Source organism: Ostrinia nubilalis, chromosome 15 (assembly GCF_963855985.1).
Source record: "Ostrinia nubilalis chromosome 15, ilOstNubi1.1, whole genome shotgun sequence".
In the NCBI taxonomy this organism is placed as follows: Eukaryota; Metazoa; Arthropoda; class Insecta; order Lepidoptera; family Crambidae; genus Ostrinia; species Ostrinia nubilalis.
The window spans coordinates 13,620,689-13,644,850 of record NC_087102.1 but is presented as its reverse complement, the minus strand read 5'-3'; the positions used below and the strand labels follow the sequence as shown (position 1 = coordinate 13,644,850).

Below are 24,162 nucleotides of genomic sequence, written 5' to 3'. Positions count from 1 at the left end.
CGGAATGTATTCGGCGCCAAACGTTCTTCAATACGGCTAGCCGCAATGTAAAACAGCGTGTCATTACCCGCCGCTTTGACAATTTTTAGTTCCCATTTTCAATACCGTGGCGCTGCCTGACATAACAACAACAATGGCATCGGATGCAGAAAATGTGTTGCTAAATTACGGAGTTATTTCTGAATCTAATAAAGAAAACGTTATTAATATGTGTGTCGACAGTGAGTTTAAGAACAATTTTAACTTGCAATTGTAGAATTTCTATTCTTCACAATGTGGAACAGTCAAAAAACCGTGGACAAGGGACCGAGTTTTGGAGGTTATAGCCCACATCAAAACCGCTAAAGTGGCTATGGATTCTGGTGTTCGGTGGAATCCTACTCAATATTATTGGTGCAAAAAGTATGATATTATGACAGTGGCCGGTGAAGATTTTGAGATATCTTTTAATATGTTTTTACCTTGTGATTACTCATTATGTTTAAAAATGACTAAAGCTAAATATTTTATTTATTATTAACTTTCAAAAAAAGTTTATTTGTTTTGCGATGGCTGTCCCCTGTGATTTATAAATATACAAAAAAATGACAGAAGCCAAATATATGTATAATTTAGTATTACTTAAAGTAACGAAAATAACTAAGAAATATCGTGAGAAGAAATCTGTCTTATTAAAATTTATTTTCATTAAACATTGTTTTATTTTGTAAGTATGGTCACCCTACAATCTAAATAGTAGTACGATGCGGCTAAACGTGGGCCGCCGTATTGAAGAACGTATCGCAATGACAATCCGCCTAAACGTTGAACCGCCGTATTACAAAACAGAGCTGTAATGTAAAACGGCGGATTATACAATCCGACTGCGACATATACATAGATTTGAACATTTTTTCAGGCCCAACTTTTTTGGCAGATATCAAAAAAGTGGGCGTGGTTTCTTGTAGTTACTCTTTGATTTTCGTTCAGGTTCTATCTTGTCTATGTTCCTTGTATAAGATCACGGGTAAGTTACCCTTTTTAGCTCTTTGTGTTGGATGTGGTTCTGCTGCTTGTTCTACTGGTAGTCACGGGTAATTTAGTTTTTCGGTAAGAAATATCCGGTCATATTCATTAAAAATACTCCAATTTAATTTTATCTACCACAAAGCTATTGGTTGCTATTTATTGCTACCACAGCTTCAATACCTACTATTTAGGAGTAAAATTAAGAGTTCTTCCTTGTGATTCTCAATTTGACAAATCTAATTGTATAATGTCGTGAAAATAAAACACAGAAAATATTTACATCAATATATTTTATTTTACATAAGTTGTCTTTAAATCAACTCGACTATTCTGAAGTTCCTCAAAATATAAAAAAAGACAAAACAAATATAAGACATATGAGATCTTTTACTTACTAATAAGAAAAATTTACGCATCTTTATTAATTATTGTGGAACTAAGCATTTCTTATGATTCATAAAAAAGTTTTTTTATATTTTAAACCTGCGGAGAGGGCTTTACCAGTTATGTGGCGGTGTAAAGTATACAGAGAAGTAGAAATAAAATTGTTCACACCATTCTTACAACTAACAAGTGGCTGGCCGGTTGCGCCGACACTAACGCTTTGGATTGACCTACATCGAAATATTTTAACACCATAAAACATAGTAGAGGGTAACAGAATTTATATGCAAAACACAAATACATCGCTACTGAAGTTTTTATCTCGTTTAAACTTTAGATGACAGCGCAAATAAAAATGTTACCTCGATACTGTGTTTTTTACAGATAGAAAAGTACAAAAATTTAAATTAACAAGTTAACTGACAATACTAAACATATTAGGTAACATTCGACAACTACTGAAGGCCCGAATCCTGAAACGATTCCAGGATATGCGCTTGAGCATAGATTCAGCGCAAATCAAGTCGGTCCCAATTGAAAACATGATAAGGCACAAATTGCTTGGCGTTGAATCTTTGCCAAGTGTCAATAGTTATTGAAATCGTTTCAGAAAACGCTAAGAATGTCATTATAAGATCCAATGTCGGCGCAAGTTCCAGCCTCCCACCAATAAAGCCCTTTACGCCCTAACTGTATCCAATTGACAGTAGGCTGCACCGAGCCTCGCAACTCCACACCGCACTTGTCAAGTCTTATTATATTACATAATTCATTTGTTATCATTATACAAGGCATATTCACTCGCACGCGCAGCGTCCGCAGCTCATGCGTATTAAAGCGTTTTCTAGAAAATTCGAGATCTTTTTAGTTTTTAGTCGAGATTTTCTTGCGAAACGTAAAAGAAAAGTTAAGAGTGTAAAGGCCCAAAAAGAGTCAAGTATTTTTTTATACAACGCAAGCCGCTGCGAGCGCTGCGCTAACACCCGTTATGTATAATCGTCATAAGATCACATTTTTTTATAAGGCAAACAACAATCTTTAAAGCTAAACCTTTGATGAAGAGGGAGGTCGCGTGACCACCGTAACGAAAACTTCGTGCAAAACAACACATCTAAGACTTGGAATGGGACATTACGCTAACGTGGCTGTAAAGTTTCCATCTTTAAAAATAACGTCGGAGAATAAGTTATGACTTAGTCACTCCATCTGACGGGACGACCGCACTAACAACTCCTAGATTTGTACTTGATGATACGCGCATTGAACACCGGACGCCAAATAGATTGCATTTGCTGCTTATAATTACAATTTGAAATAATAATATCGGTTTGTTGCTGTCTGTGGAACGTGCCTTCTGCTAATGATAAAGTAGATATTACACAATCACGTGAACTACCTCTGTAACACTTCGATAAGAAGCTCGTTTAAATTGAGTATTTATAAATTTTCAACTTTCGAGATTCGAAAACGACGTTACAGATTAAACATGACTGATCGTCAGTTGTCTATAACAATTTTCCTATTTTGCATCGCAAACGCACTCGCCACAGACAATAACTGCCGAATAACAAATATCAGCGTAACGAAATTAATATGGAATTGAATCGCCTTATTTACAATCGAATGGAAATTTTAACAAAACAGAGTCTCGTGTTAGGAGCTCATAGACATCTGAAGCGACATAAAAAAAAATTACAAACTAATTAAAAGACGTTACAAATTCATGACTTAAAAAAACTTTTTCAAACTGGAAGCATGCATGTGACTCGCCTTAGCTCTATTAACAATAAAAAACTAATTTCATAGTCTATACCAACCGAAACTTTAAACGCCTCCGTACATTTTTAAGTTACACGTATATCGAATTCACGTTTTGATGATTTCTATGACGTTGTTAGTCTATCTTACATAACTTTCTACCTTAGCCTACATTAACCGTTTCTTACGCTAAACCTTACCAAGTTTCTCCAAAATGCCAATCATGAATTAAGTATCTGTAGGAACTCTTTGTTCAGAAATTGAGATAGATAAAGATTTTTTTAATTGAACATGGATTTAACGAACTGTCGAGCTTACATAGAATTCGAATTTTGACTCAAAATATGATATTTAAAAAAAGTTATAGCGAAACTTGTTGGTAACGCTAAAATACTAAGGATCAGTTTCACATGTTCCTGATAGAGTTTAAGATAGCTATCAGACACAACGTTATCTGTCACATAAAGGATACCTGTGAAACCAAGTGTACTTTATCTGACAGATTAATTGTTAATGAGCAGCTATCAGACTTTATCTGCAATTTGTGAAACAGGTCCGAAAAGTAATAACTAATGCGCGGTGACGTCACAACACCGAGTGAATACGATTGCATCTCACTGGCGACATCTTGGATTTAATATTGTTTCAGGCCGATCCAAGGATACCCTGTACAGTTTTTAAACAAAGGTTTCAAAGTCGCCTGTGATTCAGCTATTTCACAGACTCTGTCATTAAGTTACTCCAAACAAAACTTAACAAATATCGGCATTTTTGATCAACTGGCCATCTTATTTATTATGATTTTAAGTTGGCCTTCCCGACCCATATCAACCTTAGGGGTTAGGAGTATATTTTACATTGTGCAAGTACTTAAAACAACATTAACTTGGGAGGCATGAGTCGGGACGCCCGTCACCGTATCACATATCCTAAGAGCCCATATCCACCGTGCGTTGCGACGCGGCGACGGTAGGCATGCAAGAAATTTGCAAATCAGCAACGACGCTCTTATCAACAAGGTCTACAGTTTACCTTACCAAAGATATTTTACAAAAGCAAACAGCCAATCACAAGCCGATGCCTTTTTGTCTGTATGATAGAAGAGACAACACTCGCCAATGAGGGTTTTCGCGTATGAAAAATCCGCCAGATGGCAATACGTAGACGCGAGGTCCAAATGCTGCATGATTGGTTATTTTTGACATGACATTGACATATATGTCAAAATCCACCAATCACGCAGCAGTCAGACCCCACATCCACGTCCCGCCATCTAGCGGATCTTTCATACGCGAAAACCCTCATTAGCAAGTATTTATACTGTGCATGTGTTACGTCGCCGCGTCGCTCAGTAGGTAATGCATGTCCGGGCCCTAACGTCATAGAAACGATCCGGAACCGATTCGCGACTGTCGCTCCATTGCATGGGCCCGCCATTTTTAAACCGCTATTGTCAATATTGTAAAATTTTCAAATGGTCACCCGGTTGTGACGCAACCTACTTATTCTATCAATGAAAAACAGATCTCATTTAACACTAATGCATTATAACAATAATATTTACAATTAGAAAATAAAAAAAAAGTATTATATCCCCGATTTGTAACGGAATAAGTCGGTCTAAGCCGAATCCACACTGTTGCTGGGAACGATTAATACATTTTCAAGTACAAATGAAGTGTATCTTAAGCGTAATTTGTTGCTTACTAATAAATTAGTATACCAAACTAAAGGATACGCTACGTAAATTTTTCAGGGCTGTTCAACAAACACAAATCGACAGCCGGATTCGTTTATCACTTCGACAATTTAGCATTTGTTTATTTTTTTTCTGTTTTTATCCCAGTAACTTACAGTCACACAAGACAAAACACTGCGTTGCGAGTTCCCAGCACATCTTATTTTTAATTTCACATTCCAAACTCAAATACAAAAATCATTATTCCCATTTCTCCCATTTCCAATTATTTTTTATGTAACCCTTTCAACGCTGCTGAATTTCTAGCAAAACAAATTATTATACTGTTTATATGTCTAAAAAGTTAAGTAATTGAGTGTTTCGCGTTATATCCTATTTCCTATCTTCGAGATATCTAATTTTGAAGCCCCGCGCAGTATTGAAAGGGTTAAAACCATAATCGCCATTTCCAAACACAAGCTCAACGAAGACTGTTAAATCAAACGGAGCTACTATGAAGCTTTCGCATAATCAGCCACCAAAAATATGATCTTGTTTGAGTTCATTAACAATTGATATTTTGTGCATTTTCTATAAGTAATTTTCAAAATAATTTAACTAAAAAGAAACTTATTGCTAATAAAATTAACTAAATCGAGTGTCTTTTAACACTACAACGGAAAATGATTTTGCTTTACACGAAATTTCAGTAAAGATCTATTGTGATTAAATTAAAATTGTGATTAAAATTAATCACAAAACGCAAATAAACTAATATGGATCAACAGAAAAGTTCGAGTTGATCAGCCCTGCTTTTTACAGGATTATGTCACGTGCCATACGTCAAAGGTTGTTACGATACGTTTCTGCTATTATACGATTACTATACCGACGTCCTTTTTAATCTATTCGGGGTAATTTCTAATTCATGAATATAATGCTGCTGTTCAAATAAGTTAATACGTTCTCATATCTAATATTTGAACATGAACTTAGGGCTTTTCTAAAAAAAAATTGGCATTAAAGCAGTATACGAGCCGCCGGCGGCTTCAAAAATTAAACTGTAAAATGATTAAAAATCACCCTGTAAAATTCAAAATGGCGTCGATATAAACATGTTTAGCAATTATTTTCTGTGGCAACACTGTCAGGACATAGCTCATCATACGAAAGCTCATAGCCGATCCATAGAAGCCTAAAATTTTTTATCATTACTGACGGCAGTCACTGAGATCTTTTGAACCTATACAAAACAACTGTCCGTCAGGACTTAGTCAATTCTGGTGGGATCGTGTGCCTCGCCGAGCGGCGTGTAATTCTTTACATATTAAAGTAACTATTCAATACGATTTACCTAACAGAATTAGTACAACGTGGTGCTTGCGGCTTGCGCACGTGACGATTTATTTCATCCTTATTGGGCGATTTATTAAAAAAATTATAGGCCAAATAGTATTTGATACACTACCCATTAAAGAGAGTGGTAAGAAGTGTTTTATATAAATTTTGCAATCGGGCTGATTTTTCAATCGTCGGATAACTTTTATCCGAAGAATAAGTTTGGCACATTGACAGTTTCAGTATGGGAAATATGTCAAAATGACAAGTTTATTCATCAGTTACAAGATATCCGATGATTGAATAATCAGCCCTTAGGCTCGTAATATGAAACATTAGAACTCGAGTCAATCCCAAGGATGGATTCCAGCATGTGATTGGATGAATTACACATGCTAGAATGTCACTTGCGTTTGAATAAAGTTTTAATTTCGTTTCAGAATAACTAGCCTAAAAGAATTTGTGATCAATATTCAACATTTAATTTGAATGAAATCGATTGGTACCCAAACGGAATCGATAAATCGAAACGTGTATCAAGCGCATACAAAACCTAAATAATACAAGTCTTGGATTCGTAGGCCAACGGCATCGGATTAACTTCGTATTAAAAATCTAGATTATTCCTTTAAAAAGTAATAATATGCCGACTTGTAGTGGGGTAGGTAAAGATTAAAATTTAGACTTTCGTACCTACTTATAAGGGGTATTATTGTTAAAACCAAAAGCACCACTTTAGAATTGGTTCCCTGTGGTAAGACTTTCTATCAGAATCTTAGACACAGAACTACTACAAAACCTTTTTTTGGTCGAAAGAATACAATTTTTATTATTTTGAAAAAATATTTTTACCTAATTTAGACAATAAGTAGTTGGGAGACCAAACAAAAAGGTTTTGGACCTTACGTGTATTAATGCCATGTTTAAAATAGATTAATAGGTACACTATAAAAATACAATACATCAAATTGATACGAAATTCCAGAAAAAATAAATATCGACTATTACACTCAATAGTTTCATTTCGTTTAAATATTGTAATTATTAAAGTTTTTATTTTGATCGGAAACTACTTATACACTGGCCGGTTTCTAAACGTCTATTCTTTTTCAGTTTTTCTTAATGGCAATCCGCAAAATGGAAGAGGCATTCTGATAACCCTATAAATGCTAACACCAAAGAGCCAGATCCTTCTGCCATTGTAACCGCATCGCTAACATTACAATCGTTGCTACATAATATTCAATAAAAAAAATCCGAAAAAGATAACTCAGTGTACTTATCAGTCGGAGAGAATTTAAGAACATACCTTGTGACTTTAAACGAACAAAGCATCAAGGGGAATATTTTACATCGAGGTAGCGATGCCTAGTACCAAGATAATTTATCGTCCTTATGTCCTTCAGCACTCGTATTATCACATTTGAGTCGACGGCGTCGTCCGTGGCAATGGCACAGCCCGCTTAAACTACAGTACACGTACACACATACAACACTGTAAGTTAGACACTAAGTAAAGGCAGTGGGGCCTTTACGGCACCGTGTTAGGGTCTCTTGATGAGCGAAAGCAGGGTTTATGTATGGAGTGGAGCCAGTCGTCATCACAAGTACGTGGATTCACCTGAAAAACGGAAGAAACCCATGTAAGCTTCGGACCGTGACCGGCCACACACAGAACGATAGAGCTAGCCTGTTTGTGTACTTCAAATATTTTTTTTACTTCGGGTATTATGGTACCCGCAGACTTTTGAAGGGTTAACTTCAAATTGAGAAAATATCTCGAGATTGGACTCAAACAAGCTAGCAATGTATCACAGTTAATATTCTAAACGCCTTCAAATATTTATTTTAATAACTAACTACCAATCAATAACATTAAAGTGCTTTCAAAAGCCAAATTAGAAAGTGTGGTACATACTAATTTAACAAAAATAAAAATAACATAAAAGGCGTTTAAAACTCTGTATGTGGCATGTGTAATGCGTTTTTATTGTGCAAAGCGAGCGAGATGGCATGAGATGTTAGACAAAGTATACTTCGATTTAATTTTCCAAAAATAAAGCAAAGAAATCAAAAGCTTTTTATTTACTTTTATAGTAAGAGAATATTTAACTATAATCTCTATATTTAATGCATATTTTGACAAGCTAAAGTAATACATATTTGGAAAATTAAATCAATTCAGACTGTACACGGAATATTGGAATGGGTGACAGAGTTGTATGTTACCAATATTTACACAAAACACACTCCACATTGAAAACGTGGCATCAATTATTATGTTTAGTGAGATAATAAACTATTATACACACGTTATCGTTTACTATCTCACTATTTTAGTATGTAAAACAGTAAACAATGCTGTAAAAGCAGTTATTGAAGGCTAAGGTTTCCAGCCAGTTATTATTTTTAAATTAAATTAGTAGCAAGTTTTATGACAAAAAATATACATTCTGTGACCCCACTCTCTAATTCATACTGGTTATTTAGTTTATTAAAAAAATAGGCTTTTAAAATTGTAGCATGAACAATAGAGTGGCATCACAGATGAAACAGCAATGTATTGATAGAAATGCATGATACAGCATTATTTAAAAATGGAATCAAGGTTATTTCAAGGGCCTGCCCTATCTTCAAATCCATTCAATCGTCACTAATTTCTATGACATCTTGACAGTGTTTCTACAGGGTGTTTGGTAAATGGGTATATGAGCCGACACTAGCCCATGTTAACATGGGCATATAAATGGTATGATGAAGTCAGAAATTTGATATCATCATTTTATTTTTTTAAATTTTCATACAAAATAAAATTTAAAAAATCCGATTTGTATGAAAATTAAAATAATTAAAATGAAGATATCAATTTTCTGACTTCACCATACCATTTATATGCCCATGTTAACATGGGCTAGTGTCGGCTCATATACCCATTTACCAAACACCCTGTATACAAAAGCTGTCAAAATGTCAAGGTAAAAGTTAATAGGCGACTGAAAAATGGCTAAATACAAAGATTAGACAAGCTCTTTAAAATTAAAAGTATATACACAAAGCATGCACATGAAATAAGCTAAAGACACAGACGAACACGGAACACATGAGGAAGTGAGACGAACACAGTGGTGCGCATACGACGAAGCGAGACAAAAAATGATGGAGTGACGACGACAGGTGACAGTGGGCCGCAGGTATTTAATATTTTAGATTTGAGCACTATAATAATCATCAGATAATTTTGACAGCATTTTTTTACACTAACTTAATGCAAATTGCTAAAGCCTGGTCCGTGAGCACGTAGAATTTTGTCCAATGACCCTAAGCTACCCATCCTTATCGCTCGCGCGTTATTATATTGCTGTAGCGACTGTGCGACGGGCGCCCGCAGTGAGTGTGCGAGCGCGACAGCAACATAATTATGCGCGAGCGATAAGGATGGGTAACTTGGGGTCATTGGACAAAATTCTACGTGCTCACGGACCAGGCTTTAAACAATCTTTTCGTGAGGTCTTTGGCTAGGATATTCGATTACAAATTAGAGACGACAAAACAAAACTATGTTATTTGATATCCTGTCACAAAACCTGCGGCCCACTATACCAAGCGTGGGCTAAGCAGTGGGCAAACATCGATCATTCGTGGTCCGACTGATTACTAGGGTTGAAGCCGAGCTGACTTTGTGTGCTTCGAATGGCGACTATATCACGATGCTTTCTATGGTGGATCACCTAACTTTCAATTTATTATTAAACTTTGTTACGGTGCTAGTTAAAAAGGCTCAATTCAAATCACACGAGAAGTTTACGAATTATACTAAAAATGTGATGCTAAAAATATAAACTACCAAAATGTGGAAAAAAAGACATAGTGACTTCTTGAACTGAGCCGCTCTCTTCTTTTAACTTCAAAAGAAAATTGCATAATAAATACCCATAGAAAGCATCGTATTCGCGAACCGTTGGTGTTAGATAAGGGTTGACAACTTCTGGTGACGAAATTACCATAGCATCCAATTTGCCTATCTAAAAATAATTTGATAGGATTGTATAATTAAGTAATATGCTTTGCGATGCCATGTTCATAACATATTGAGTAAAACTACGCATTACTGTGCAACAAGTATATGACAAAAGTCGTCAACCCTTGTCACTCTAGTGTAGCGAGGCGTGGCCAGTGGTCAAAGACTTCTACATACCACTAGACAAGCTATGAACTGAAATATTGCTCACTTAGTTTGTGACACTTATCAACAACTAATTTAGAAAAGTGAGTTATGAGCAGATGTGCCGTGAGAACCACGGAGGTAGTAGTAAACAAACTAACATTTATTGAGAGGCTAGTAAAACGTAATTATTTACGTACACATTTGTAACTTTTTACGTGTGAATTTGTAATTATTTACGTGCGCATTTGTAATCATTTACGTGCGCACTAGTAGCTATTTACGTGCGCATTTGTAACTATTTACGTGCGCATTTGTAACTATTTACGTGCGCATTTGTAATCATTTACGAGCACATTTGTAATTATTTACGGACACATTTGTAATAATTTACGTGCGCACTAGTAGCTGTTTACGTGCGCATTTGTAATCATTTACGTGCGCACTAGTAGCTATTTACGTGCGCATTTGTAACTATTTACGTGCGCATTTGTAATTATACGGGCACATTTGTAACTATTTACGGGCACATTAATTGTAACTTATTACGTGCGTATTTGTAACTATTTACGTGCGCACGTAAATTCAAATTCAAATTCGTTTAGTTAAAGAAATAAACGAATTTGAATTTGAATTTACGTGCGCATTTGTAATTATTTACGTGGGTATCTGTAATTACTTACGGCACGTTTGTAATTATTTACGTGCACATTATGTATATTATGTGCGCGCACTCTGCACGTGGTTTGAAATTATTTTACATAACGCAATTTTGCGCTGCGTCACAATTTTCTATTTACGTGCGCATTTCGTCCGTTGCTCAAAGTTATTTTGCGTCACAATATTATCCATAAAAGCTTGTCTAGCAGTAAGTATACAACTAAAGTCTTTTGCCCTTATTCATAATAATGCAAACAGCATAATAAACCTATTTTAACTATTGCGCTATTTTGTCACTTTCTATCAAATGATGACAGTGCCAAGTAGGAACGAGATAAAACAGTGCAATAGTTAAAAATTAAAATAGGTTTAATAAGCTGTTTGCATTATTATGAATAAGGGTAAGTCTATAGTCTGGTCTGTGAGCACGTAGAATTTTGTCCAATGACCCCAAGGTACCCATCCTTATCGCTCGCGCGTAATTATGTCGCACACTCACTGCGGGTGCCAGTCGCACAGTCTCGACCGCAATATAACTACGCGCGAGCGATAAGGATGGGTAGCTAGGGGTCATTGGACAAAATTCTACGTGCTCGCAGACCGGGCTTTATACGTAGTACGTGGTGAGTGGTGGGTAGGGCTAGGGCGGATATAGTTACGTGGCGGCGGCGGGCGGCGTCAGCGGTCGATAGCGGCCCACACACGAGCGCTCCGCGCCTGCGCGTCAGGTGGCGTTAGTATCGCACTACGGTAGCCCGCCTTACTCTAGATACGTCCAAAATTTGCGTCAGGACTTGCGTACGGTAAAACACAGGCAGTAGGGTAGTTGACAATATTCAATTGTTACAAAAAAGTTACTAATTATTTTGCTTCTCGCTATTTTCGTTAATGACTTACGCCCGTATTCACAAACATTTCAGAAACAAACAAATCAGTGTTATTACGACTATCATTGGGTTTGGTTTCGTACACTAACTATCCCATACAAATCGTCGGAACTCATCCTGTAACTGTAAGACGGTACAAGATCTGACAGTGCGCGTGGACGCACAGGGTGACACACGTACCAATCGCATAGCTCTATTCAACGCTTTGCCTTCGATTTTCTGCTTCACCTAAGTAAGCATCGTTTGTGAATACGGGCGTTGATCCAGCTCAACATAAAACCAAGCAATTTCCATACGAAAAGACTAGACTTGAGTTGAAAATCTATAAAAATATTGAAAAGTAGGCACATGTGTTAAATTAATTTAAATAATCGATGTCTTTAGTCAAACAGTAGGTAAAAATGTCAACTACCCTATGCGTACAAGAACGTAAAGTGCCAACGGAACTCTTTTTCCACTGTGAACTAAAATTAGATTGTATCTTGGACGAACAAACTTTCAGTTATTAAAATTATATGATAACGTTCTGAGACAAAACCTAACTTAGTTCGCAGAAGACGTCACAACCTAAAACCATGTAAAAAATATATGAGACTGTTCCGGTCGGTCCTACAAAATCCAAAACTAAGTTCCCTAATAAATTGAACCATCGTGTAAGATTGCTTAAAATAAACGCACCAGTCAACAAAATACACGAACATACACGCGACCTTGTATTGAATTTGACTCGAATTTTTTTTTCGAAAACGCCCATATTTTTCACTGAAAACCGTTGATCTTATGATTATACAAATAAAGATACGTGTTCCTATTATTTCAAGGGTATGTTAAGGCCCCTATTTTGGCCTCTTAAACACACTTATTAATAAAAAGTTACACTAATTGAAAAACTGCTTTAAAGTGACGTTTAGTATGGAAATGTCACTTTAAAACAGTGTTCAACTAGGGTGTAACCTTTTATTAATAAGGGGGATAGTGTTCCATAGATAAAAGACACCTATGGCGACTCATAAAGCTCCTAACAGGGTCAATAGAGCCTGTACACATAGTACCTTTATACCCGTTTTCACCATCAATCCCTAATTTTTAAGTATCCCCTATGGTAACACATAACAGATATTATTTCATAGGGGTCACAAATTAGGGGGTCAAAAATTAGGGATTGATGATGAAAACGGGCATAAAGGCTGATTTACACGTATTAAGCAGTTAAGTATTTAACTAAATTATAACTTAATTTTTCGGATAAGTTAATGGGCGGGGCTTGTCACTTGACACGATTTGACAAGCTGTTTCATAGTATACAAGAGCTTGACAACTTAAATACGTTTTGAAATAGACTTAAAATTAAGTTAAAAAGTTACCTACTTTAATACTTAACATTGTGTAAATCAGCCTTTAGATTCACATAACTGAGTGCCCCGTAAAACATATCCTATAGTATATTATTCTGTTCCATACAACTAACGCTATCATTACCGATGCAGAGATCAACGAACCAACACGCCTCCCCACTATTTATATGACTGTGCCTACAACTAAACTATACATAAATTAATAACAACTGTAACTCAAACTAACTAGAAGATATGCAATCGCTTGCTTAAAAGAATTGTAAGTTACTTATAACGCTCGAATATGTCTATAGTAAGCCCGACAGCAATTAAATGAACTTTTAGGACTTGTATGGAAAATCATACGCGTCGGCAAAGTAATAATTATTGTAACAAAATAAATTATTCGATTATTTACAACAAGGCAAGGGTAATTGCACTGTATAATATGATAAAAACAAACAAAAAACATATCAAATAGAATTGTAACTATCTGATGTCAAAAATTCATAGAAAGCCTTTTTTCGCAAGGTTACGTATTGACCCAGCTATGTTTTGTTAGACAATCTGTATTTGCTGTCGAGATATTTATGTGTAAAAACCCAAATCATTCCTTATTATCCCTTTTCTTCCTAGTATCCGAGAACATTCCGCTAAATTCCTTCCACGAAGCCCTAACGTCAGTTAAAGATAACCGGGGTTTACTTAACGTGCGGTTTTCGGCCTGATCTGGTGGAACGAGACTATAGTTAGGCTTGATTGTAGCTTTATCAGCTTTACAACAAGGCTCAATCAGGGCTCTGTTCTGTTCACTGAACTCCTGCTTAAAATCCTCGCTATCCGGACTAGGCTGATCTTTATTCTCATCGGGAAGAAGACTGTAAGGTTCCCCCGCCTTATAATTACATTCAGCTAACGCCCTATTCGGCGGCATACAAGTGAATTTAATATAGTTTTTACTATCCGTTTTGAAGTTAGGACTAAACGTTTTGTCGGCTTTCAAGAACATATCAGATGGACAGCTCATTTGGAGCTTATCATCGAATTTGTCGTGCATCATCGACGACTGGCTGTCGGGCTCCGGGTACGTTTGATACGACTTATACATATTTTTAGGCGACTTACTCTTTTTAAAACTAGGGTCTGTGATATACGACTTATTTTTCTTGTCCGGGCTCTGCTTAGAATCTTTTTTAGAGCTACGGTTGCCCGAGAAATCGAAAAACATGTGATCCTCGCTGCATTTCTCGTGGTCATCCTTGAAGTTCGGATCCCAGGGGTGCTTAGTCGCCGGGTTGTTGAGTCTAATATAATTCTGGTCTAACGCGAGCTCGGTTTGAAACACGGTTCGCCTAAAGGACTCGTCGTCCGTGAAAACATCGCCCTGGAAGAATTCAGGGTGTTTATCTATATCGATCTTATAGCTAGGTTCCGTGAGCATTTCGATTGGCTCTTTCGACGGCGACTGCGGTCGATCGCTGTCCATGGCTTCAGTAGGGGATTGTGTTCGGCTGTTATGCGCTAAATCCGCGAAATCCACACACGGCCCTAAATTACAGTTCTGCTTATGGCCGCAGAGCGCGGCGGGGTCGCTTTTGCTACACACAGGGTTGCCAACCGGGTCGTTTATCTGATAGACTAGTTCCTTCAACCGGTCGTCGACGAGTCGCATCCTACAGTCCCGTTTGTAGCTACACTGCTCGTCGAGGGTCGCGAGCTTGGGTTTGGTCCTGTGGTCTAAGTTTAGAGCGTCGTGGGCGGGGCCAGCTTGTGGGCGGGGCCTCGTGGGCGGGGCTTGCTCACCGGAGTCCCACTGCTCGTCGAGCGCGAGCTTGGTATTAAGCTTGGTTTTGGCCCTATGGTCTAAGTTTAGCGCGTCGGGGGCGGGGCCAGCGTGTGGGCGGGGCCTCGTGGGCGGGGCTTGCTCACCGGAGTCCCACTGCTCGTCGAGCGCGAGCTTGGTATTAAGCTTGGTTTTGGCCCTATGGTCTAAGTTTAGCGCGTCGTGGGCGGGGCCAGCTTGTGGGCGGGGCCTCGTGGGCGGGGCTTGCTCACCGGAGTCCCAGTGCTCGTCAAGCGCCGGTTCAGAGCAGTCCGAGGCCGAGGAGGAGGGCGGCGAGGCGGCGCGCGGCGGGTGCGAGCTGAACGTCGACGAGGAAGGCTGCTTTTGCACTATCAGCTCCACCTGCAACGAAAATTATGTATTGGAGCAAGAGCGCTTTAACAGCGCAACAAACGCGTGACAGACGCGCTGCCGAAAATTTCATACTATGGTCTATGTGACAGCGGATGCATGCCTTCACATTATAAAAACGCCGCTGCTGTCGCGCTTCTAACGCCCTAACGTGAAAGCGCTCTTAATGTCAATTACAAATACAACCCAGTATGACATTCATCATTACCAGTCAACACCTGAACGTAAGCCACCTTTACGACTTCGGCTTGTTGCATCCAGCGACTTTTCGTAAGACGTCACTCTACCCCCTGTCTACTACTAGCTGACGGAAGTCTAACATTACGTTTGTCGAGTTAGTTCTCCACTCAAGAATTTAATAACCCCAGCCCCAAAATGACGACATTACAGAAGAATTAGAGCAGTGGTTCTTAACCGGTGGTCCGCGGACCACTGGTGGTCCCTGGCATTCCAAGAGGTCCACGAAGTGTACTTGCACACCTTGGTCAAAACCACTTTCAACCGATTTTTGTAGTCAAACTGGTTTACTTTTGACTGATTATGATTATGAGGTGGTCTCTGACAAGACAGAAATTTGGTAAAATGGTCCCTCATGACTTAAAGATTAAGAACCACTGAATTAGAGGATCAAAATAATCTTAAACTACCTAAAGAGTAAATTAAACAAAATTAATCTTTCTTAACTGATGGATTACTAAATTCGCTTACATTTTAATGTGATTAAATAACATGGTACACATACGCTACGTTACATTATTGCAAGTGTTATTTACCTTGAAGTCGGGGCTATAGAGTTTATGCTGCTTGTCTTTGTGCGCGTCGTCCAGCTGCCACTTGTTCAGCGTCAGCTTGTACGTCTCCTGGTTTGGACCTGCAACCGCAATACCACTTGGTGTTTACAAAAATATCTTCAAGCGAAATTATCCACCCGGTCGTTGATTACATAAAGGAGGTCACTCCTTCACAAATAAGAGTTCTGCAATTAACATTACAATATTACATTGATGCAGGCATCAACACAATTCAAGTCAAGACTCGCAAACAAAGGGTTCCCATACCATCGTAAAAGTTTGTTCACCATGCAGAGCCCATTAAATTGCATCGTAAATGAACCTTTTCCTTGCGCATCATCATCTTGGACTTTGTATACTGCCCGAGTTCGACAGGCAATTTTATGTGGTATTACAAAGCAGGGTGCAACTAGTATGGGACTATTCCCACCTCTCGTTCCTACCGCTGCAACTCCTGTGTAGCCAGGATCTACAGCTACGCAGCTAGTAACAGATGCTAGTAAGATGGCGGGAGATCGTGCGAAGTTCTATCAGCCTCTACAACCGATGTGAACAACGCTTCAACGTTACCACGACCGCTCTGTCAAGAGCGAAACGAAAAGGAAGAAGCTAGCAACAAATCAATAAGAAAAACCACTTACTGTCCGCGGGCGGAGGCACTTGAGTACCACCTACTCCGGCCGCCAGGAAGAACGTATTAAACCAGAAGTGGAACAGCTTCTCCTTGCGCATCATCATCTTTGACTTTGTATACTGCCCGAGTGACCGACAGGCAATTTTACGTGGCATTGCATTGCAAGCCAGGTGCAGCTAGTACGGGACTATTCCCACCGCTGCAACTCCTCTGTAGCCAGGATCTACAGCTGTGCAGCTGGTAGAAAATAAATAATAAAACTACTCACTATCCGCGGGCGGAGGCACTTGAGTACCACCTACTCCAGCCGCCAGGAAGAACGTGTTGAACCAGAAGTGGAACAGCTTCTCCTTGCGCATCATCATCTTTGACTTTGTATACTGCCCGAGTGTCCGACAGGCAATTTTACGTGGTATTACAAAGCGGGGTTCAGCTAGTATGGGACTATTCCCACCTCTCGTTCCCACCGCTGCAACTCCTGTGCAGCCAGGATCTACAGCTACGCAGCTAGTATCAGATGCTAGTAAGATGGCGGGAGATCGTACGAAGTTGTATCAACCTCTACAACCGATGTGAACAACGCTTCAACGTTACCACGACCGCTCTGTCAAGAGCGAAACGAAAAGGAAGAAGCTAGCAACAAATCAATAAGAAAAACCACTTACTGTCCGCGGGCGGAGGCACCTGCGTACCACCTACAGCTGCCGCCCAGGAAGAACGTATTGAACCAGAAGTGGAACAGCTTCTCCTTGCGCATCATCATCTTGGACTTTGTATACTGCCCGAGTCCGACAGGCAATTTTATGTGGTGTTTTACAAAGCCGGGTGCAACTAGTATGGGACTATTCCCAACTCTCATCCCTACCGCTGCAACTCCTGTGTAGCCAGGATCTACAGCTGTGTACTTAGTAACGTGGGAAAATAAATGTGGGAAAGACTCACTGTCCGCGGGCGGAGGCACTTGAGTACCACCTACTCCGGCCTCCAGGAAGAACGTATTGAACCAGAAGTGGAACAGCTTCTCCTTGCGCATCATCATCTTGGGCTTGGTATACAGTGCGACAGGCCATTTATCTGGCATTACAACGCAAGCCGCATTCTCAAATCTGGCATTAGCCCGCAGAATCGCTAAAATCAAGTGGCAGTGGGCGGGGCACATAGCTCGAAGAGCTGATGGCCGCTGGGGCAGAAAAGTTTTTGAGTGGCGACCACGAGCTGGAAGACGTAGCGTGGGCAGGCCTCCCACTAGGTGGACCGACGATCTGGTGAAGGTCGCGGGAAGTACCTGGATGCAAGCGGCGCAGGACCGGTCTTTGTGGAAATCCTTGGGGGAGGCCTTTGTCCAGCAGTGGACGTCTTTCGGCTGAAACGACGACGACGACAAAGCCGGGTGCAACTAGTATGGGACTATTCCCACCTCTCGTTCCCACCGCTGCAACTCCTGTGTAGCCAGGATCTACAGCTGTGCAGCTAGTAACAAATATAAGTAGTCCAGTCACTTGCGTACCATCTACTCCAGCCGCCAAGAAGAACGTATTGAACCAGAAGTGGAACAGCTTCTCCTTGCGCATCATCATCTTGGGCTTGGTATACAGTGCGACAGGCCATTTATCTGGCATTACAACGCAAGCCAGGTACAGCTAGTACGGGACTATTCCCACAGCTGCAACTCCCAGGATCTACAGCTGTGCAGCTATTAACAAATAAATAATAAAACCACTCACTATCCGCGGGCGGAGGCACTTGAGTACCACCTACTCCGGCCGCCAAGAAGAACGTATTGAACCAGAAGTGGAACAGCTTCTCCTTGCGCATCATCATCTTGGGCTTGGTGTAGACGTCGACGCGCACGTCGCCGTGCAGCGGCGTGCAGTGCGTGAGGCACACGCGAACAGCGCGCGCGTGCTTTCGCACCTCGTGGCAGCCGGTCGGCGTCTGGGGAAGCAATGGGATTGTTTTAACGCAGTCGGCATACGGGATTTCAATTGCTTAACCCAAAAAAAAACTAGAAGAGGTCACAGATTTAAAATTAAATGGCAGTAACGCTGTATTAAACTATTTACGTACACGTCAATATGTGCAGCAAAGTTTATTCTTTTTATAACATAAATTAAAGTAACTGTAAAGCTCGCCTAAAACTATTGAAACTTAGGCGTGGACTTTTGCACACGCGCATTTTCTATCACATGCACGAAGCTATAGTCCGGTCGCCGAGCGCGACAGCAACATAATTACGTGCGAGCGATAAGGATGTGTAGCTTTGGGTCATTGAACGAAATTCTACGTGCTCGGCGACCGGGTTTTTAGTACAAGCATGAACGAAGCCAAGACACGCCTTTACGGACATATTATTATGGTACGCGCAAGCTAGTTATGCGGCGCACACGCGAATTTAGGACACGATTTCCCGGACTTATGCTCATTTTCACCATCAATCCCCAATGTTTAAGTGACCCCTAAGCTATGGTGGCAAATAACAGGAATTTTGTTGACATAGGGGTCACTTAAAAATTAGGGATTGATGGTGAAAACGGGCATTAGTATAATATCGCACACTAGAGCCGCCCTAGCACTAGACTGGAGCCAGTACGCACCTTGAAGGGCGGCTGCGCCTGCGACACTGTGAGCTCGAGCGTGCACTGGCCGCCGTTCAGCATGGGCGGCGGGCACATCACCAGCTCCCTGATGTACTCTTGTAGCCGTGTACTGAACCCGAGCACACTAGAGCCGCCCTAGCACTACACTAGAGTCGCCCTAGCACTACACTAGAGCCGCCCTAGCACTACACTAGAGTCGCCCTAGCACTACACTAGAGCCGCCCTAGCACTACACTAGAGCCGCCCTAGCCCAGAGCCGCCCTAGCACTACACTAGAGCCGCCCTAGCACTACACTAGAGCCGCCCTAGCACTACACTAGAGCCGCCCTAGCCCAGAGCCGCCCTAGCACTACACTAGAGCCGCCCTAGCACTACACTAGAGCCGCCCTAGCACTACACTAGAGCCGCACTATCACTACACTAGAGCCGCCCTAGCACTACACTAGAGCCGCCCTAGCACTACACTAGAGCCGCACTATCACTACACTATAGCCGCCCTAGCACTACACTAGAGCCGCCCTAGCACTACACTAGAGCCGCCCTAGCACTACACTAGAGCCGCCCTAGCACTACACTAGAGCCGCCCTAGCACTACACCAGAGCCGCCCTAGCACTACACTAGAGCCGCCCTAGCACTAGACTGGAGCCAGTACGCACCTTGAAGGGCGGCTGCGCCTGCGACACTGTGAGCTCGAGCGTGCACTGGCCGCCGTTCAGCATGGGCGGCGGGCACATCACCAGCTCCCTGATGTACTCTTGTAGCCGTGTACTGAACCCGAGCACACTAGAGCCGCCCTAGCACTACACTAGAGCCGCCCTAGCACTACACTGGAGCCAGTACGCACCTTGAAGGGCGGCTGCGCCTGCGACACTGTGAGCTCGAGCGTGCACTGGCCGCCGTTCAGCATGGGCGGCGGGCACATCACCAGCTCCCTTATGTATACTCTTGTAGCCGTGTACTGAACCCGAGCACACTAGAGCCGCCCTAGCACTACACTAGAGTCGCCCTAGCACTACACTAGAGCCAGTACGCACCTTGAAGGGCGGCTGCGCCTGCGACACTGTGAGCTCGAGCGTGCACTGGCCGCCGTTCAGCATGGGCGGCGGGCACATCACCAGCTCCCTTATGTATACTCTTGTAGCCGTGTACTGAACCCGAGCACACTAGAGCCGCCCTAGCACTACCCTAGAGCCGTCCTAGCACTACCCTAGAGCCGTCCTAGCACTACACTAGAGCCGCACTATCACTACACTAGAGCCGCCTTAGCACTACACTAGAGCCGCCCTAGCACTACACTAGAGCCGCCCTAGCACTACACTAGAGCCGCCCTAGCACTACCCTAGAGCCGTCCTAGCACTACCCTAGAGCCGTCCTAGCACTACACTAGAGCCGCACTATCACTACACTAGAGCCGCCCTAGCACTACACTAGAGCCGCCCTAGCACTACACTAGAGCCGCCCTAGCACTACACTAGAGCCGCCCTAGCACTACACTGGAGCCAGTACGCACCTTGAAGGGCGGCTGCGCCTGCGACACTGTGAGCTCGAGCGTGCACTGGCCGCCGTTCAGCATGGGCGGCGGGCACATCACCAGCTCCCTTATGTATACTCTTGTAGCCGTGTACTGAAGCCCCGAGCGAACCAGCGCCGCGTAGTATTCGACGTACCGCCGCTGCGACGGGATTGTTACTCCTGGAAGTAGGAAAAAATACTTTAAGTCAGGTTCTGTTGAGTCCAAAGTTGAATAGACAAATTATGCACCAACATTGGCGCCAATATCTTCAACACCAACATTTGTATCCATTTAACCCTTAACCAGGCTCAAAAAAAGGATTGGTTTTCAACCGAATCTTCACAGCATAAAGTTCAAATTAGGCTCTATGGCCATTAGTCAGTCCTGGTTAAGGGTTAATGGCTCAAAACTTAATGTCAGCTGTCCCTATTCTCTTTGCTGTTAAAAAGAGAGTGCCTTAACTAACGCAAACCCAATAACCTCTGAAGTAGGTAAACTAGTTCTTGAGTGAAGACCGCGAGAAAGGTCGCTAGCAGAAGCTGGATGCGACAAACCGAAGATAGGGTAAAATTTAGCGTATCAGGGCAGGCCAATGACTAGCAATGGACTCCTGTAGACGCGTATTATGGAGGCCTATGTTCAACAGTAGACTGTTATAGGCTGGTGATGATGACGTGATATAAATAAATAAACTATTTCATATTTGTAAACTACGAGTTTAAATCAAGAAGTGCGTGCGTTGAACTTAAACATCGCGAAGATACACTAAACAAACAATAAGTGAAGTACAAACTTACATTGGCAACACACAATCCGTGTAACGCCAATAACCGGAAGTACAAGACACTGACACGCCCTCCGCACACCTCCCAAGCTGACGTCATCACGCACACCTCTCGCTTGTTTTGTTTAGCACAAGTGCGGTTTAGGTAATACATTGGGTGAGTTGTGCCTAAATAAGCGCTTATAAGCAAAACTAGCGGCCGCCCGCGACGACGTTTTACCCCCTTAGGGGTGGTTTTGTAAAATCCTTTCTTAGCGGATGCCTTCGTCATAACATCTACGTGCATGCCAAATTTCAGCCCGATCCGTCCAGTGGTTTGAGCTGTGCGTTGATAGATCATTATGTCAGTCAGTCAGTCACCTTTCACTTAGAATAGCGGAAAATGGGCGCATTGATAGAAGTGTGTGTCGATAGATGTCGCCACAGAAGTATAAAAACTTGATTATTATAGGTCTAACTAAGTCAGTGCCTGTGATATGAGAGCGGCACGGGAGGGTGTTTTTGAGATGTCACACGTTAGCTAGATTTCAAATAAGCTTCAGATTTGTATGCTCTGTAACGTCATAATACACTGGTCATCATAAAAATCGACCCACCCGCGACAAGCACTTTCAAATGTATGCATCCCCACTTCCCACCAATATTACTATACTATATTACCATTTAAAAGCCTAGTTCTAAACTTCATTTCATTAAAGGAAAGGTTTTTACCCCAAAAATGTGTCTGTAGAAGAATCCAGAGTAACTTCTTCAAAAAAATAGGTAGTTACGCTTGAGCCAACTTTTATGGCTATAAAACTGTTAAGTTGGGATTAATCGCTACCCATCTGTTAAAGAGGACACGTGAGATCATTATTTGGTTTTATAACCATAAAAATTGGTCTAATTGATCCCAGAGGTGAGTCCAAAGTGAGGTCTTTTTTCAAGTTTTTCAAGTCACATTTATTGTATATAGCTTTCCGCCCGCGGCTTCGCCCGCGTGGAATTTTGTCTGTCACAGAAAAACTTTATCGCGCGCGTCCCTGTTTCAAAAACCGGGATAAAAACTATCCTATGTTCTTTCCCGGGACTCAAACTATCTCTATGCCAAATTTCATCAAAATCGGTTGCGAGGTTTAAGCGGGAAAGCGTAACAGACAGACAGACAGACAGAGTTACTTTCGCATTTATAATATTAGTTGGGATGTTAATCGTTTATTAGGAAATTAAATGTGTTTTAAAGGATATTTATTGGGCTTTCAAATAACACCAATATTGTTGGGGCACCATGATTGTGTCAGTAGAAACGAGTTTTCCTGTAAAACGTAGGTGGGCCGATTTTTGTGATGACCAGTGTATGTCAATGTCACCCCTCCTGTGCCGCTTTCATACCTCAGGCAATGACATGAGTTAAGTACTGGACCTATAATACGGCAGATTTGTAGCAATAAATACTTTAGGTACCTACAAATTAACATACATTGTACGGTAGCAATCGCCGATTACATAACAATTAACCTCTACATCTTCCTCAAACGTCGTGCGTCTTATTAGAAACTACAATGAACTATAAATCATATGAAGTGCGTCTCGGTCTGCTAGCACCGTCAACTGTTGAATCACAAAAAATTGGGAAACCCGCTACGACCACATGACCCATTATTTAACTTTATTCAAAGGGATTATAAGTTTATAACACTACGTTAGTCGCATTATACATTCGCCAAAAAAACCTTTACTCGTATTTCTTCCGTAAGACGAGGCATTAAAGACTCAAGTTGCATACGCACTGCGATTAACTGTACCGATGCAATTATGCAATTGTTTGGTGCTCTTTTGTTATTTTTTGTCCAGTTCCGAGCATTATATTATTTGGGCTTGTGTGTAGGTAACAATAAGCACAGTAGTTTTAACCCGAAAAGGCTTCTTTTGTCTATGAAAATACAATACGGGCAAAAAGTTGTATCATTATTATGCGTGAAAAACGACCCTGGCTCTATTATATCTGTCCCTTTCAATTTAACTACTTATAAGATACGACTTGGATTATTCAAAGGAGGTATTTTAAATCAATATCTTATATCGTAAGGATATCTAAGAGTCGGCACTTATTAATTGCTTATAACCATATTTTGTACTAATTAACTGTTATTAAGAAATAAGCAATGAATGGTCAGTGTGCAACCAAATATAGTTTAACGTAAAAAAGGTTATCGTATTGCATTTTAGACGGATACTGTATCAAGATTTTGTAAATACATAACATTGAAAACAACCAGATCAATACAATGTTTGTACACAAATGTTTTAATTGTGCGCAATGCGGGGATTGAATCCACGACCTCTAAAGTAGCCGAGTTCTCAACCACTGCGCCATTTAATGTAGTTATATTTTTCTGATTATGTATAGCATTTTCTGAAATTCTCTTTGGACGCTACATTTGACAGCTAGTGTATAAT

At 41.0% G+C, this 24,162-nt stretch overlaps 1 protein-coding gene across 1 annotated transcript in view; it reads right to left on the bottom strand.

Moving 5' to 3' along the window:
* Positions 1 to 1,281: 1,281 nt before the first annotated feature.
* LOC135078993 (phosphatidylinositol 3,4,5-trisphosphate 3-phosphatase and dual-specificity protein phosphatase PTEN) overlaps positions 1,282 to 24,162 on the bottom strand; it is a 66,061-nt gene continuing 43,180 nt past the window's right edge. Inside the window, exons 5-10 of the mRNA XM_063973607.1 lie at positions 20,937 to 21,118; positions 18,553 to 18,763; positions 16,177 to 16,274; positions 15,265 to 15,394; positions 11,648 to 11,705; positions 1,282 to 7,787 (exon numbers count right to left, since the gene is read on the bottom strand). Of these exons, the coding sequence (XP_063829677.1) occupies positions 7,784 to 7,787; positions 11,648 to 11,705; positions 15,265 to 15,394; positions 16,177 to 16,274; positions 18,553 to 18,763; positions 20,937 to 21,118 (683 nt within the window). The 3' untranslated portion in view covers positions 1,282 to 7,783. The remainder of the gene's footprint in view (positions 7,788 to 11,647; positions 11,706 to 15,264; positions 15,395 to 16,176; positions 16,275 to 18,552; positions 18,764 to 20,936; positions 21,119 to 24,162) is intronic.